This window comes from Zea mays, chromosome 6, assembly GCF_902167145.1.
Source record: "Zea mays cultivar B73 chromosome 6, Zm-B73-REFERENCE-NAM-5.0, whole genome shotgun sequence".
Classification (NCBI taxonomy): Eukaryota; Viridiplantae; Streptophyta; class Magnoliopsida; order Poales; family Poaceae; genus Zea; species Zea mays.
This window is the reverse complement of record NC_050101.1, coordinates 112,708,661-112,725,882: the sequence shown is the minus strand read 5'-3', so window position 1 is coordinate 112,725,882 and position 17,222 is coordinate 112,708,661. Positions and strand designations below refer to the sequence as shown.

Below are 17,222 nucleotides of genomic sequence, written 5' to 3'. Positions count from 1 at the left end.
CATCGCCGACAACGGGGTCGACGACGAGCGGGTATTTCCCCGGGCTCGGCACATGATCGGGGTGGTCGGCCTGGTCGAAAGTGATGGGCTTGTCGGACCAGTCTAGGTAGACTGGCGCCGCCACCTTCACCGAGCAGACCTCCCGGCGCTCTTGCTTGCGGTGCCGAGCCGAGGTATTCGCCGCATGCCCTCCATAGATCATGAAGCAGTCGCGGACCTCGGGGAATTCTCCTGCTAGGTGATCTTCGTTCTTGTCGTCGTCGCGGGTCCTGCCACCCTCGGCGGGTGGCCCGGCCCTGTGGAAGTGACGCCGAAGCATAACGCACTCCTCGAGGGTGTGCTTGACGGGCCCCTGATGGTAGGGGCACGGCTCCTTGAGCATCTTGTCGAAGAGGTTTGCACCTCCGGGGGGCTTCCGAGGGTTCTTATACTCGGCGGCGGCGACAAGGTCCGCGTCAGTGGCGTCGCGTTTCGATTGCGACTTCTTCTTGCCTTTCTTCTTGGCGCCGCGCGGAGCAGACGCCTCGGGAGCTTCTTCCGATGGGCGGCCCTGGGGCTGCTTGTCCTTTCGGAAGATAGCCTCGACCGCCTCCTGGCCAGAGGCGAACTTGGTGGCGATGTCCATCAGCTCGCTCGCCCTGGTGGGGGTTTTGCGACCCAGCTTGCTCACCAGGTCGCGGCAAGTGGTGCCGGCGAGGAACGCGCCGATGACATCCGAGTCGGTGATGTTGGGCAGCTCGGTGCGCTGCTTCGAGAATCGCCGGATGTAGTCCCGAAGCGGCTCCCCCGGCTGTTGCCGGCAGCTTCGAAGGTCCCAAGAATTCCCGGGGCGCACGTATGTGCCCTGGAAATTGCCAGCGAAGGCTTGGACCAAGTCGTCCCAGTTGGAGATCTGCCCCGGAGGCAGGTGCTCCAACCAGGCGCGAGCAGTGTCGGAGAGGAACAGGGGGAGGTTACGGATGATGAGGTTGTCGTCGTCCGTTCCACCCAGTTGGCAGGCAAGGCGGTAGTCCGCGAGCCACAGTTCCGGTCTCGTTTCCCCCGAGTACTTCGTGATAGTAGTCGGGAGTCAGAACCGGGTCGGGAATGGCGCACGTCGGATGGCCCGACTGAAGGCCTGCGGACCGGGTGGTTCGGGCGAGGGACTCCGATCCTCCCCGCTGTCGTAGCGCCCCCCACGCCTGGGGTGGTAGCCTCGGCGCACCCTTTCGTCGAGGTGAGCCCGACGGTCGCGTCGATGGTGCTCGTTGCCGAGGTGGCCCGGGGCCGCAGGCGCGGTGTTGCGCGTGCGCCCGGTGTAGACCGAGGCTTCCCGCATGAATCGGGAAGTCGCGGCATGAGGTTCTGAGGGATAACCTTGCCTTCGGGAGGCAGTGCTCTCGGCCCGCCGGGCCGCAGCGCCTTCCAGGAGATTCTTGAGTTCTCCCTGGATTCGCCGACCCTCGGTGGTTGACGGCTCCGGCATCGCGCGGATGAGCATTGCTGCGGTTGCCAGGTTCTGACCAACCCCGCTGGATGCGGGCGGCGGCCTGATCCTGACATCGTTGGCGACGCGGTGCTGGAGACCTTGGGGCAAGTGACGTATTTCTCCGGCCAGGGGTTGGCCCGCCCACGCCTGTCCGACGTCCCGACGGATCGGCTCAAGCGCTCCTGTTCCCTCGTTGAGCCTGGCTTGCGCCTCGCGGACTTGCTCGAGTTGTGGGTCGTAACCCCCCACCGGAGCGGGGACCACAGCTAGCTCCCGTGGGATGTCGGCGCGAGGCACCGGCCTAGGGAGATCACCGTCCTCCGGCATGCCAAGATGGTTGCCTTCGGAGGGATTCCCTAGCTCGATGTGGAAACATTCGCGGCTTGGGCCGCAGCTCTCGTCGCCAAGGCTGCGGCTTCCATCGGAACAGTCGGATAGGCAGTAGTCACATGCGGTCATGAAGTCCCGCACGGCACTGGGGTTGCCAAGTCCGGAGAAATCCCAAGCGATGCTGGGATCGTCATCTTCCTCGGACCCAGAGGGCCCGTAGGTCGAGACGTCCGTCAGTCGGTCCCATGGCGACCGCATACGGAACCTCAGTGGGGTTGCACTCGCCTCAATGAGAGCGCCCGCCAAAACGAGGTCGTTTGGCGGGTTGAGGCCGAGTCGAAATGACGCAAGATGGGAGTTAGTCGGTACCTTTTTGTCGACGAGGAGCGACGTAGTCACATCGGGGACTGGTTGCACCGTCAACTCTGGTTCGAGGGCGACGTCCTGTAGGCTTTTCGCGAGCGCGCCGGCGTCGTCTTCTTGCTCGGGGTCAGCGTGCCGCGGGGGGACGGCGCTTGCCTCCGTCTTGAACGCGAGGTCGACGTCCGGCGTGCCTTCGGTCGGGGCGTCGGGGGCGTCGATTCGCTCGACGGCCAACGAAGCGCGGCCTCCCACCTGGCCTTGACGGCCCCGCCTCCTCCTCCGTTGGCGGGGGAGAGAACGGAGCGAGCCCGAATGTTGCCCTTCCACCACGCGGGGAAGACGTCGTCGATTCCGCCGCCGGCGGGCGGGTTGTCGGCCGCCATTGTCGTAGTCGCGCGGCGGTGGAAGAAGTATCATGTCGTAGCTGCCGTCGAAGGACATGAACTCAAGAGTCCCGAAACGAAGCACCGTCCTGGGCCGGAGAGGTTGCTGGAGACTGCCCATCTGGAGCTTGACGGGGAGCTATTCGTCAGCACGCAGCGTGCCCCTACCTGGCGCGCCAACTGTCGGCGTTTCGAGACAGGGGGGTCCCTAAGCCGACGAGTGAGTGTGCTGCGTGCCCCAGCCCAGATGGGTCGAGCGCGTGGGCGAGCGCGAAGGGGGGAGAGGCGAGGTGGCCGGAGTCGAGCGTGAGAGAGGTGGAAGTCCCGCGGCCTTCGTGTTCGTCCCGCGCCCAGGTCAGGTGCGCTTGCAGTAGGGGGGTTACAAGCGTCCACGCGGGTGAGGGAAGCGAGCGGCCCCAAGAGAGCGCCTGTCCCGTCCTCGGTCCCGCGCGGCCAACCTCTTCTAAGAAGGCCCTGGTCCTCCCTTTTATAGTCGTAAGGAGAGGATCCAGGTGTACAATGGGGGGTGTAGCAGAGTGCTACGTGTCTAGCGGAGGGAGAGCTAGCGCCCTAGGTACATGCCAATGTGGCAGCCGGAGAGATCTGGGCACCCTGCTGGCGTGATGTCGTGGCTGTCGGAGGTGCGGCGGAGCCTGGCGGAGGGACAGCTGTTGGAGCGGTCGAGTCCCTGCTGACGTCGTCCTGCTTCCGTAAGAGAGCTGGGGGCCGCCGTCATCATAGAGCTTGTGGAGCGCCATCATTGCCCCTCCGGCGGAGCTGGCCGGATGGGACGCCGGTCTTGTTCTCCGTGACCCGAGTCGATTCGGGGTAGGATGATGATGGCGCTTCCTGTTGATGTGGCGGTCTGTGCTCTAGGCAGGGCGACGTGGGGGTTCCTCCGAAGCCGAGGTTGAGTCTGCCTTCCGTTGCCGTGGCCGAGCCCGAGCCATGGGGTCGGGCGAGGCGGAAGTCGTTCGGCCGAGGCCAGGGCGGAGTCCGAGCCCTGGGGTCGGGCGAGGCGGAGTTTCGTCGTCTTCCGGGTCTTAGCCCGAGTCCGAGCCCTGGGGTCGGGCGGAGCGGAGTTCGCCGTCTTCCGGGTCTTAGCCCGAGTCCGAGCCCTGGGGTCGGGCGGAGCGGAGTTCGCCGTCTTCCGGGTCTTAGCCCGAGTCCGAGCCCTGGGGTCGGGCGGAGCGGAGTTCGCCGTCTTCCGGGTCTTAGCCCGAGTCCGAGCCCTGGGGTCGGGCGGAGCGGAGTTCGCCGTCTTCCGGGTCTTAGCCCGAGTCCGAGCCCTGGGGTCGGGCGGGGCGGAGTTCGCCGTGGCGCCTTTGGCAAGGCCTGACTGCCTGTCAGACTCACTCTGTCGAGTGGCACTGCAGTCGGAGTGGCGCAGGCGGCGCTGTCCTTCTGTCAGACTGGCCAGTGGAGCGGTGGAGTGACGACGGTCACTTCGGCTCTACCGGGGGCGCGTGTCAGGATAAAGGTGTCAGGCCACCTTTGCGTTAAATGCCCCTGCAATTTGGTCAGTCGGTGCGGCGATTTAGTCAAGGTTGCTTCTGAGCGAAGCCAAGGCCTCGGGCGAGCCGGTGATGTGTCCGCCATAAAAAAGGGGGCCTCGGGCGAGACGGAAGTCTCTCGAGGTCGGCTGCCCTTGGCCGAGGCTAGGCTCGGGTGAAGCGTGATCGAGTCACTCGTGTGGACTGATCCCTGACTTAATCGTACCCATCAGGCCTTTGCAGCTTTATGCTGATGGGGGTTACCAGCTGAGAATTAGGCGTCTTGAGGGTACCCCTAATTATGGTCCCCGACAGTAAGACAATAAAATTGACATCAGAATAAGTAACATATATAATTTGCTACGTAAATTTATATTCTGATGTGAATAGGTATTATTTGTCCATCCCTATTAACATCCGAATACATGCATGCATCTCATATTTCCAAATAAAGCCGCAATGAATCCTACCCAACAACCTCGCACCCTTTGTTTTGACAAAAAGAAAAAAAAAATCCCCACGCCGGCTCTCTGGGCCCCACCAGGGATCAGAGGTGCAGGTAAAGATCGGCCGACTACGAAAGGACGGGAGACTTTGGCAAGAAAAACCCCAGCCATGAGCCAGCCGCAGCAGATAGATATAGATAGAATAATAATGCAAGTGGCCGTCCCCTCGCTTTTGTTTACCCCCCTTCCTTTCCTGTCAGCTTCGCTGCTTCGGGCATTCGGCTGAGCGCGCCACGGCTTTGCGTCGCGTTGGCGTTGCCATTGGCCAGGGCCGCCGCGAAGTCAGCGCCCGCGTACGTGGCGGCGACTAATGCGCGAGAGAGCCCCGTGATGCCTGTGCCGAGTGGGAGCCGGCCGGGAGGGAGGGAGGGAAGAAGTCGTCGTCGCGCTCGCGCGCAGGCGCAGCAACGCACGGCGGGCTGCATGCCTGGCTCCTCTCGGTCGTACGGCCACCGTACGTACGCGCTGAGACGACCCACCATCTATTGGCATGCATGCGCAGTCGTCCTTCATCAGGCGTCGTGTGACCATGAGAGAGAGAGAGGAGAGAAGCAAGCAGGAAGGCTGGAACCGAATTCGCAGGCACATGCAGCCTGGTCGGTCGGTGCGGGTTATTCCATAAAACGATTTATATTTTTTTACATTATTTTATCTCCTATGAATTAGAGTTTCGTCGCTGATTTCGGACACGCGCGACGCGTGTTGTTTATGGCGCGCGTCGTCGGGACCTGGAGAACCTCACGCACGCTCTCTAGCTACCGCCTCGATCGTGCGCGCGCTTGCGTACCTGCGGCGTGGCGTGATCCGGTCACCATGTACTCCAAGAAAAAAAATTGAGTATAGCTGACTGTAAACTTGAATATTTGTAGTCTCTCACAAAAAGGAGGATAAGTCTCACCTGCAGATGCAACAACATAATTAAAACGTTACCTGATAGACTGCAGGTGGGATCTATCCTCCTTTTTGTGAGAGGGGCTACAAACATTCTGATTTTCAGTAGGCTACACCTAATTTTTTTCCGTACTACAAACCAGGTGATCGACCACAAGATAGGTTTGTTGTAATCATAAACCGTCCGTCATAAACATGCATGCATGGCCCTGCCCCATTCGGAACAAAAACTTCGATCATCATCACCTAGCTGTATCTTATGGCAATAATGAAAAACACACAAGCCAATTTGGAAACACCCGTTTTAATTTAATTGCACATATAATACTCCCTATGTTCTTTTTTTATCTGTCGTGTTTTAGTTACGAGGAATATTTGAGAGAACGGAGGTATTAACTACGTACGGCAGCTAGCCACCCCACGACAGCAATATAATACATGTGCATAAATTTGCACCATCGATCTGTTGCCCAACGCACGTACCACTACCGGAATTTGGCTTTTACCGAGTACCATATTCTTTGCCGAGTGTTTTTTTTCGGGCACTCGGCAAAGAAGCTCTTTGCCAAGTGTCACGTAAAAAACACTCGGTAAAATAAAACACTCGGCAAAGAAGCTCTTTGCCGAGTGTTTTATTTTTGACACTCGGCAAAGAGTTTCTTTGCCGAGTGTCTTTTTTTGACACTCGGCAAAGGGCTCTTTGCCGAGTGCCACAAATACAACACTCGGCAAAGAGCTCTTTGCCGAGTGTTTTTTCTCCAACACTAGGCAAAGACAATTTAAAAATCACATTTTAAAGTAGTAAATTAATTCAAATGAAAAAGTTTTCAACTACAAATTTGTATAACTCATCATGATGTACAATTTATATATTGAACATTTCTTCATATGACAAAATAAAAATAAATTTGTTCATAAAACCTATATCTCTCGAGAGTTTATGAAACTAGAAGAGAGACGTATAGAAATTGTGCATATTGTTAGAACCATCATGTGAGATCAACAAATAACCAAACAACAAAAATAAACTTTGTAGATCTTGAGAAGTTATAGAAGTTTATAGTTGACAACTTTTTCATTTGAAGTCATATTGTCAACGAAAACTACATCTGAATTTAAAAAATTTAAAATTTGAATTTTGAAAACGACTTCGAAAGAAAAAACCACCAATATGAAAGTTGTAGGTATTGAAGAGTTATGAAACTTTGTAATTGACAATGTTTTGGTTTGAAATCATCTTGTTATGCAAAACTATGTTTGAATTTTGAAATTTGAATTTTTCAAACTGTCTCGGATGGAAAAACCACCAAAATAAAAGTTGTAGGTCTTGAAATATAATGAAACTTTGTAGTTGACAATTTTTTGATTTGAAATCATCTTATCGTTGAAAAATTCGTGTGAAGTTTTCAAATTTAAAATCCAAATTTTGTAAACGGTCTCGGATGTAGAAACTATTAAAATAAAACTTGTAGATCTCAAAAAGTTATGCAACTTTATAGTTGGTCATATTTTCAAATGAACTCATTTAGTGCCTTAAATAATCAAATTACTCTCGATTTATTATAGTACATGGGGAATGAAAACATAATATTGACATAATTGATGTAGTAGTGTAGTGGTATAGGAGGGTATGCGCGAGAGAGAGGTTACGAGTTCGAATCTCACTATTTACAAAGTATCTAAATTTGATTTAAAATAATAGTGAAAAGTGATAGGGCAACAGATAAGGTGATAGATAGGATTGGAGAGTTGTTCCTAGAATTTAAAAAAATGTTTTGCTGTTTTTTTTAATTTTTTTCGATTCTTAATTTGCCGAGTGCTTTTTGACACTCGGCAAAGTCTTTGCCGAGTGTCCGAAAAAAAACACTCGGCAAAGGGTTCTTTGCCGAGTGTTCTTTGCCGAGTGTTACACTCGGCAAAGGCTTTGCCGAGTGTAAAATAGCCTTTGCCGAGTGTCTTAGACACTCGGCAAAGAACGCGATTCCGGTAGTGTACACAACAAACTTGTAACCAAATTACGCCCAGCAGCGCTGCGGCTATAGCCTAGGCCTGGGCATTCGGTTCTTCGGTTCGGTTCGGTTCGGTTCCTCGGTTCTTGTAGAAATTCGGTTCTTCAAAAACTAGAACCGAAATAGCAAGATAAAGAAATCAGAACCGACTAGTTCGGTTCTCGGTTCTTCGGTTCGGTTCCTCGGTTCTAACCGAACTGTAACAGCCACTCTAAAATTATGAATAACGATAACTTTTGTGAGAAATTTCAGCAATATCTCCCCACAAACAACGACAAGTGCACAATGACTATAATTTCATAGATAATACATGGATGATTAGAGGTTCAACATAAGTCGATAACACAACATCCGAAGTTACAAACACATGTAACAAATTGAATCTAATACTTTTGGGTTTTTCGGTTCTTTCGGTTCTTTCGGTTCTTTGGAGTGCAGAACCGAAAATATCTCATTTATTTCGGTTCTCAAAAAACCAGAACCGAAATTCATAACGGTTCCTTCGGTTCGGTTAGTTCGGTTCCGGTTCTCGGTTATTTCGGTTCGGTTCCTCGGTTCCGGTTCTTTTTGCCCAGGCCTAAGCTTTCAATTCGCTGACGTTTTATTTTATTATTATATTATCGTAAAAGGCAAAAAATAAAAACACAACGCAAGCTATTAGCACGCACGTTGATTCGTTGAACACTTGAACCGCAGCCGCCCTGTACGTGCGACGACTAACGCGCCACTAGCTAGCAGCTAGTGACCGAAGATTAGTTTTACCACGAAACTGCATGTAGGCAACATATCAAATTAAAGCCGCTTTTCAGCAGGTTCCACCCTGCTTCGATATGTATGCGGCTCAACAAATATATATATATTTTCAACTAGTAATTAGTTCAAAAATAAGTTGTCTTTAATCCATACTCGCTTCTACGGTATTTTTGTGTCTATAGATTATAGTTGCAACAGTCATCTAAACAGATAGATGGCTTTAATCCGAGGCTAACAGTCCCTTAGATTATATAATCTACATAGATTATATATAACTAGTCGGTTACCCGTGCGTTGCGACGGCTTACAACAATACCCACGTAAACTATTCATCAAAAGAATTTCAAGATTTTTTATTGATTGTCTCCGCTCTCTGTATAATATATTTTTTGATTTGCCTAACTGATATTATTGTTTACTCCATGCAAATATGTCTTGGTACAACACGCCCAATGAAGTGAGCGATTAGAAGAGAGTTCACAACGATTGACTGAATGAACAAATATTATAAAATGACATAATTCCATCATACATAGACCAAATAAGAGAAAGTTTGTGAGATCAAGTTTCTAAAATAAGTCCCATGAAGTCAAACTTATAAAAAAGATAGATCAAAATATGGAGTGATTGCTAAAGTCAGACATCAATAAAAACTGGATGCGCTCCATATAAATTATGCTACTTCGTAGCAATTACTAACGTTTAAAACCAACAAATAACCTTTTATTTTGTTGTTAATGTGACAAATCATTGCTGCTTCATCCAATTCAGCAACCTCAACACTATGTAGTCCATTGCGCCAATGTGGTCCCAGAAACGACCTAATGCTTGCATGAGCCAAGAACGTCGTGCCGTGCTTGGGCTGTAGCCTCGGCCCGTAGTGCTGGCCCGTGCCGACACGATTATTTTTTTATTTTACAAAAAAAGGTATATACATATATACAATTTATATTCAATATTAGAAACATCTTAGTGTGATATTCTACTAGTTAGACAGTTTCATCCAGTGTCTCACGCCCTTCTTTCATCAGGGCATGGGTTCGAACCCCACCTCCTACATCGTTTTTTAACATTTTACGCTAATTTAATTAAATGGATCGACGGATAGCCCGTGTCGGGCGTCGTTTGATATTTATAAACGTGCAGCAGATTAATTTGAAATAGTTGTGATAGGTTATTTGTAAAAAAAATGACGCACGACGACCGTTGAAACTGGTGCTTTAAGTATAGTATAGAATATCAAACAAATATCCTCTAATGGGCTGTTATATAATAATCTAAATTACTTTAAACTAAGTGTTAGTTTAAGGTAATTTAGATTTTTATAATCTGAGCCGATTATAATTTAAAAACAAATAGCCCCCACCGCAAGAAAAGAAAAGGAGCCTGTTTGTCTGTCCCGGTTATATAACCTACCTTATTTTAAATTAAGTGTTAATTAAAAAAGAGTTAAGGGGTTGTTTGAATGCACTGTTAGTGGCTGAAATTAGGTTGAGATATCCAAACGCTCTAGTGCATTCAAACACTCTCTACTAAATTATCTAAATTATAGAATATAGACAGATTATATAAATACGCCCATACGACGAAGGCCAGGTCGTTTGTAAAAAAAGGTGCAATCCAGCACGCGTACGTCCGGCGTAGACAACAACAAGTCACAGCCGCCGGCCGGAACATTTCTCTCATCCGATACCACCGCCACCACTGATTAATCGACAGCAGCAGGTGAGGGATGTGAGTAGCTAGCTCGTTCCAGACGCCATCGCTTTCCTCCGAGGAGTTGACAATTACGGACCGACCAGCCGCGCGCGCATGGCCTGACGCCGACGGACGACGAGCGAGCCGATTCGGAGCGCGCGTCGTCGTCGTCGTCTTCCATGACTGGCCCCGCCCCACCAGCGCGCCGCGGAAGCATGCAAGAAGTCGGGCAGGCGACGGCATGACATGCATGGCTAATTAATGCCTTAATTTCCAACCAACGGCGTCATGTTCTCAAGGCAATTTCAGGACGGAATTTCTTAATTTCCAACCAACGGCGTCATCTTCAGAAGAGACGTACTGCAGGATCCTGCGTGTGCCCCTCTATCTTCAGAAAATTACTGTGCGGGTTGCAATCATCAGCCGCAAGCGCAAGCACGGAACTCGATCGATCGGCAGCTGAAGCCGTCCGTAGTATATATATCTACTACAGATCTACTATTAAACACACAGCCTTGCAAGTTTATCGAATGGTTGGATTGGGAAAACAAAGGCCAATACTTTGTCAATATGACTCATAGGCTTGTGAGTTACTAGAATAGCATTTGCAAAAGCGGCATGTGAGGAGACAAGAATAGCTAAGTGCACATGGAGTAACGAGTAAACCATCAAGCATCAAGACAAGGTGCTCCAAGGCTTGTGAGGCAGTAACTCTCTATAACAAGAGTGAAAGAAAGAAAGAAGGATGTGACACAATCACCTTCTTCATGGGCACGAGAGAAAGGGGAAACATCACACTACACCTATAGTAAATAAAATGTAATAGACCCAACAAGCTATATTCCCTGATATATGTTAGTAGGGGTGGACATTTTAAAACCTAAACTGAAACCCGAATCCGAACCGAACCCAAATAGACCGAATTATCGGTGTATTCTGGTTTTCGGGTTCGGTTTCTACATGTGCTATATTTCAGGGTATGAGTTCGGGTTTGGTTTCTAACCTTTAAAACTCAAATAGACCGAATAACCTAAAATATAAAAAGCTCTTAATATGTGATGATATTATTATATGATTTATGAACTTATTAGATAAAAATTATGATATCATCTTAACGACAGTATATATATATATATCTGTATGTTATTTTTATAGTCACTTGTTGTAATAATAGTACCTCCAATTAAATATTCATTGTATATATTTTAATAAAATGTACTAGTCTGAGTCTATTTGGGTTCGGTTCCTAAAATTATTTTAAAATTTTCAATTCTTAATTTTTAGAACCCGAAATTTCACAAATCCAAAGAAACCGAACCAAATTACCCTAATAAACCAAATCGAATTACCCTAATAAACCGAATGCCCAACTCAATATGTTGGGACTAGTACTAGAGTTCTACAGAGTTTCACATATGTCATTGATTGCAAGTCAGGCTTTGTTTATTTTTTTTTCAAGCATGTTGGAATTAGTGGTGTGACTATTTAGCTTTATGTTCCGCAAATGCCATGTACTAGTGTTCTATGTGATGTCCATGTGGAGCTAAGTTACTCAATATGCATGTTGCCTCAAATTGCTCGAAGATCGATTAAAAGTGCAATAATTAGTTCTTATTTCTAGTTTCTATATTGCAAGTAAAAAAATTAACATAAAATCATACAATACATTATAAATAAAATATATTACTAAAATATATTACAATAGAAGCCTCTTCAACCCCTTCGATCCAGACGTATTAAGTGCCAGTACGTATGACCAAAGTGTCCCATGAGCGTAGAGATGCAAACCTGGTGAACAATAATTGTGGACTGTTTACTGTGCAATACAAAAGTGGAAGAAACAAGAGAACATCTGTTCCGGGAATGAAGTTTTATCAGTAGATGCTGGCAGATTCTTGGAATGCTTACAATCGACAGCTGGGTTTGTACAAAGCACGCAAGAACAGGTTTCCAACATGCTTTCGTCATGGAGATCTTCATGGTCGCAGCATCAGAAGTTCAAAAATTGACAAACGGCAAGATTTTGGAATGGTAGACCTAACATCAGGCTCTGGACTGTAAAGTTCAGGGATTTATTTAGCCATGCACTCATGGTACACTTACACAGGGTGAAGGAAGGCATCAGGCCGCCTATTTTTCAATGGTTGAATAGTACTTTATGAAAAGGATTGTAACTCCTCAGTTTTGCTGTATATATACATCATAAGGATGCTTTTTCCCCTTCCATATGTTTTAAACAAAAGCAAAGTCAATTTCAGGCCAGCAAGCGCAAGGACTGAACTCAGATTGGCAGCAGAGTTCAACACAAATGCAGCATATTCTGTAGATTGTGATCAAGGATAATTGAGTTACTATGCCTAATGACAGATACACACTAAAAGAATATCTGATCAAGGAAAGCATGCAAGAACAGGTTTCCAACATGCTTTCCTCGTAATTCAAGGCTGTAGACAGACAAATTTCAGTGTGCTGCACCTACAGTAGTCTCAGAAAAACAAACCGTGCAATTTGCATGAAACATATTAAAATTTTAGTGATTTTGTGATGTGAAATCAAGTACTATCATTGCTAGGTATCAAGAACGGGCTGAAATAGTCATAACATAGGTACAGCTGAGATTGCAGAAGATCACATATTAGTCATGCCCACAAAAACAATACAATCAAGGTACCAACTCGCAGTTGTAGGCTAAACATAAATACAAGATTATTGTTGTGTACAGCAACACCTATTCCAGGCACAAGAAAGGACCAGGCAGGCAACGTGTCCAGTCGAATAGGTGGCATGGTCGTTAGATGAGGAGATTTTGTATTTCGGTTGGCTTGTTACTTGTTAGCTTCTTAGGTACTTTAGATATCTCATAACAGCAGTCGATAGGTTGAGAGTTTGTTGCTTCAAACACGCGTGTATGATTACAGACAAGCTAAGCTAGCCTCTATCCCCCTCTCTCCTTACTCTGCCCCCTTCGTCGTGACACCTATCACGGTTTCCAAGCATAATATTGTACTTTATTTCACAATCTAAGTTCTGTTAGTGACACCTATCACAAAGTTGAATAGAAGGCGCATCTTTGTTGGCCCTTTGGCTGTCAAACAGAAACACTTTGGGTTCACATGCTCAATACATGACTTCAGTAGAAGAGCTGAAAGGTTTGCCGATTACCTAAATATTTAGGAAGTTGATATGGTACTGAGTAAAGACATCTAAACTTGATGGAATAAATACATATGAATGATTATACCAAGCTAAAAGGACAAATAAGTAGAAATAACTATAGAGATGATTATTAATATGAGTATCACAATCTAAAACTGAACTGTTGTTATACCTATCCTTTCAGAATTCAGAGGTCCCGACTGGTCAATATGAAACTAAATTCTCCAATGGACTCCAACACCCCATCGTGACGGACAGAAGAGGGCTCACCGTCACCGCCTAGAAGTCCATCTGCAGCCACTTCTTGTAGTAAACGCAGGTGCTGGGTGAGATGATCCCCTCCGGCGAGCACTCATGAATCCTGGGGCAAACCCCACAAGGGATTCCCTCCATCATCCCTCCCTGCGGAGCCCCAGTGACCAGCCGGTAGCACATTGTGCCGGCCCTGACGGCGCTAAAATCCCCCGCGCCGGTGCTCTTGACCTCCTCGAGCACCTTGTCGAGCACCATGGTCTTGATGATATCCCTGACCTTGTCGATAGTGTACCCGGCCCTGGGGTCTTCCTTGAGAATGCCTTGGTGGATCATCTGCGCGGTCGCGGCGCCGAGCCTCTGGACCTGCGCCTGGCAGCAGCGGCGCGCGGTGGTTACGGCGTCGGTGTCCAGGCGGCCGTCGTGGTACCAGGTGCCCCCGGTGATCTCGGCGGAGGGCTGGAAGTCGGTGGCCATGAAGATCTTCCTGCTGCGGTGGCGCACGTCGCTGACCTCTTTGAGGAGCCCGCTTGCCACGAGGGTGCGCACGACCTTGGTGGCGACGTTGGGGGCCATCAGCAGCTTCTTGCGGATGTCCAGCATCCACATGCCCTTGTTGCCCGCCTCGAAGATGAGCTTGTACACCAGGCGCTCCTGGTTGGGGAGTTGGGCGAGGATCCTCGGGTTGATGGTCGACTGCTCGGAATCGGGGTCGGGTTTGGACGGCTGCGCGTCAGGTCGAGGCTTCGAGGCAAGGGAGGGCTCCTCCGGCGGCGACGGCGGGCGTTTTCGCGGTGGCATGGCGCAGGTAATGGCGGGTTGGCGGCGGCGGCGGCGGCGCGGGGCAGGGCAGGTAGCACAAATGCAAAAGGGAGGAAGAAGGAGGAGGTTTTGCTTATGGGCCGCTGTTGGGCTTTATTAGGCTCATGCGTAAATCAATGTGCAATATATATTCTATTTGGCCATCTCGAGCTGAACAAACCATTTGCATGTATGTGCACGAGGAGCTCTGAAAATAGCTCCAACCACCTGAGAGAGATCGCGGCGTGGGGATGGACACGCATCGTGTGCACGTTCTCCTCGATCGGCGGCGTTCTATTCTCGGCATGTTTCAATCTCTACTACTCTATATGTTAGCAGTGTAGGCGTCCACACTGCCATGTTCTGCCACCCGTAGCCGCCCCGCCCCGCAACCCGTAGCCGCCCCGCAGCCGTGTGGACGCCTACCAGATCTCGGTCGCGATATTCCAGCGATTCTACGTCCCGCCGCCGCCATCATCGCCCCCAAACTCGCGCTCTGCTCCGCGGCCTCCACGCCCTTCCCCCGCCCGACTCTCCTCGCCCGACTCTCCTCTCTCCCGCAATCCCCGCGGCCTCGCCCCAGATCACCGTCCCGGCTCCCCAGAAATTCGCCTAGATCGCCGCCCCAGCTCTCGATCCTCGCCCACGCTCTCCATGGAAGGCGAATCCGTCCGCGACAGCCCGATCTCCATGCAAGGCGCGTCCTCCGCCCCGGATTGCTGCCCCGGCTGGCTGGTTCCTTCCTTCCGGCTTCCCCCGTCAACCAAATCAACTCGTGAGGTCTCCTCCCCAACGCCACACCCACGCGCCGCGCACCGCACACCCGCTCGCCACGCCTCCGATCCCTAATCAATCGGACTGACCCTAGCCTGCCGCCGGCCACCCACGACCGCCCGCCTCGGCTCGTCTCAAATCGGGCGTCCCAGGGGAGCGAGGCCTCGATCGCAGCGGACCCCGATGCCCCGCATTCTGGCCCCTCCGGCGACGTCGGCGGCAGCGGAGGCATGATCCGGGGGGGACTCGGCGGACCTGCCAGCCATGGACGCCGCCGCACGCCCGGCCATTGCCATCGACAACGGCACAGGGCTCCCACACCTTGCAGGACGTGTACGACTCGCTGGACGTGCACGTCGTCCACTGCCTCTCCGTGCTGGTCGACGCTGACTAGGCGCCCGACGACTACTACATGGTGGCCTGCACGCTGTTCATCCACGACGCCAAGTCCGCCTCCACCCTCATCCGCTACGCCGGCTCCAGCGGAGCCTCGCCGGCGCCCAACATAACCGAGCCGCCGGCCGGCTGGGCGACTGGGCCTGGTCCATCAACCAGGCCAGGTCGTTCCGATGGAACCTGACAGCCAGTGTCGCACGCCCCAACCTGCAGGGCTCCTACCACTATGACCAGATCAACATCACCCGCACCATCAAGGTCATGGTCTCCCGTGGCCACATCGACGACAAGCTCCACTATGGCTTCAACGACATCTCCCACAGGGACACCGAGACCCCCCTCAAGTTCGCCGAGTACTTCAACGTCACTCACGGGGTGTTCAGCTACAACCAGATGGGCAACGTGCCCCCCGCCGTCAATGGGCCACTCCATGTCATCCCCAACGTCATCACAGCCGAGTTGCATCTATTTGATCAATTCTAGGCGCTGAGGTTACTATCGGAAGATCATATAATACCCAAGTAATCGAAGTAGAAGAAGCTTTGGAGAATCATGCAAAGAGTGGTGGCCTTCTTAAGCAATATGATATAGGGTTTCAAATCTCTGTTCTTGTTGCGCTGACAACTACTTTGATGCTCTTCTGCAGCCATATCCATCAGGTATATCTCTAGCTGCCCATGTATAATTTCCCCCAAAGTAGTCCAGTGTAGTATTTTTATTGAAAGAATATTCCAGCGTAGTATATTACTCTATGTTCTTCTGAGAAAAGATATTATAAGCAGATACACCCTTTTATTCTGTAGATTGATGGAGACCTTGCGGTTAGAAAGATGACCCCACTGGTATTTCTTTTACCTTAAACCCAAGTTCAAACTTCCTTTACCAATTTTGGCTTCGCACCCATAACTTTTTTTATAACATAGATTTTATGTACCTGAATCTGCAACCTGGTAAGAATTGGCATAAAAAGAGTCGCGCAGATTGTGTCAATTGGGATTCTCATGCTTTACATTCCCTTGACTGTATTTGGCACATGCGGATCTCTCCCATCACCTTGCATTGTGGGCTACTTTCAACCAACCATAATGCTCCATGTAAGAAAAAATAGTGTTCTTGATCTGCAGTTCATCAATCCAAAATATACATGCTAAAATCATTCATGTAAAGTTTCAGTTATTGAACGTGCCTCTTATGTTTATAATGACTGTTGAGTGATTTTAGGATAGCAATTTAGTATAGCATGTCATTAAGTAAAGGAACAAACATCAATGTTTTTTTGTTTATTTTTGGCGCAAAGGAACAGACTGTCTGAATACTCAGTTGTGACGAATGCTATCTATTCTGCCTCTTCTGTTTATAATGACTGTTGATTGATTTTAGGATAGCAATTTAGTATAGCATGTCATTAAGTAAAGGAACAAACATCAATGTTTTTTTGTTTATTTTTGGCGCAAAGGAATAGACTATTCGAATACTCAGTTGTTTATAATGACTGTTGATTGATTTTAGGATAGCAATTTAGTATAGCATGTCATTAAGTAAAGGAACAAACATCAATGTTTTTTTGTTTATTTTTGGCGCAAAGGAACAGACTGTCCGAATACTCAGTTGTGACGAATGTTATCTATTCTATTTTTATTTTTCTTACATCTCAGCTTTGATCATTATTTGAAGTGATGCATTGTTGTTTTTTGGTTCCTACATAAATAGAAAGGGTCGATGGGTTATTGGATTATGAGTGATGATAACAAAATATTCTATTTTTAATGAACAAGAGACATGCTTTCAATTAGCGTCAAGAGGAGGATCCCTGTAACTTGATTTGTTCTGGTGTGGCCACTGGTGCTTAGGATTATGGACCAACTAATAGGACTTATCAAAGAAATATTGGTCCTACACATTTTGTACACAAACTATTTTGCTCATACAACTGGTTACATATCATAAAT

At 49.1% G+C, this 17,222-nt stretch overlaps 1 protein-coding gene across 4 annotated transcripts; it reads right to left on the bottom strand.

Moving 5' to 3' along the window:
- Window positions 1-11,484: 11,484 nt before the first annotated feature.
- Window positions 11,485-14,258, bottom strand: LOC100281261 (uncharacterized). 4 transcript variants are annotated; one of them, XR_002262621.3, is made up of 2 exons: window positions 13,223-14,229; window positions 11,485-11,682 (listed from the first exon to the last, which is right to left on the bottom strand). XR_002262621.3 is itself a non-coding variant. In XM_020538933.3 (2 exons), exon 1 carries the CDS (start codon window positions 14,101-14,103, stop codon window positions 13,330-13,332), a length of 774 nt encoding a protein of 257 aa, XP_020394522.1. In that variant the 5' UTR covers window positions 14,104-14,258; the 3' UTR covers window positions 11,485-11,682; window positions 13,321-13,329. The 4 variants fall into 4 exon arrangements, 3 of the variants coding, with proteins under 3 accessions (XP_020394522.1, XP_020394523.1, NP_001354813.1); XM_020538933.3 differs by having other exon boundaries at window positions 13,321-14,258; XM_020538934.3 differs by lacking the exon at window positions 11,485-11,682 and adding an exon at window positions 11,931-11,949 and having other exon boundaries at window positions 13,321-14,204.
- Window positions 14,259-17,222: the final 2,964 nt, after the last annotated feature.

Excerpts from the sequence above, each read along its gene's own strand:
- LOC100281261 (XM_020538933.3), bottom strand. The coding sequence starts at position 14,103 with ATGCCACCGCGAAAACGCCCGCCGTCGCCGCCGGAGGAGCCCTCCCTT.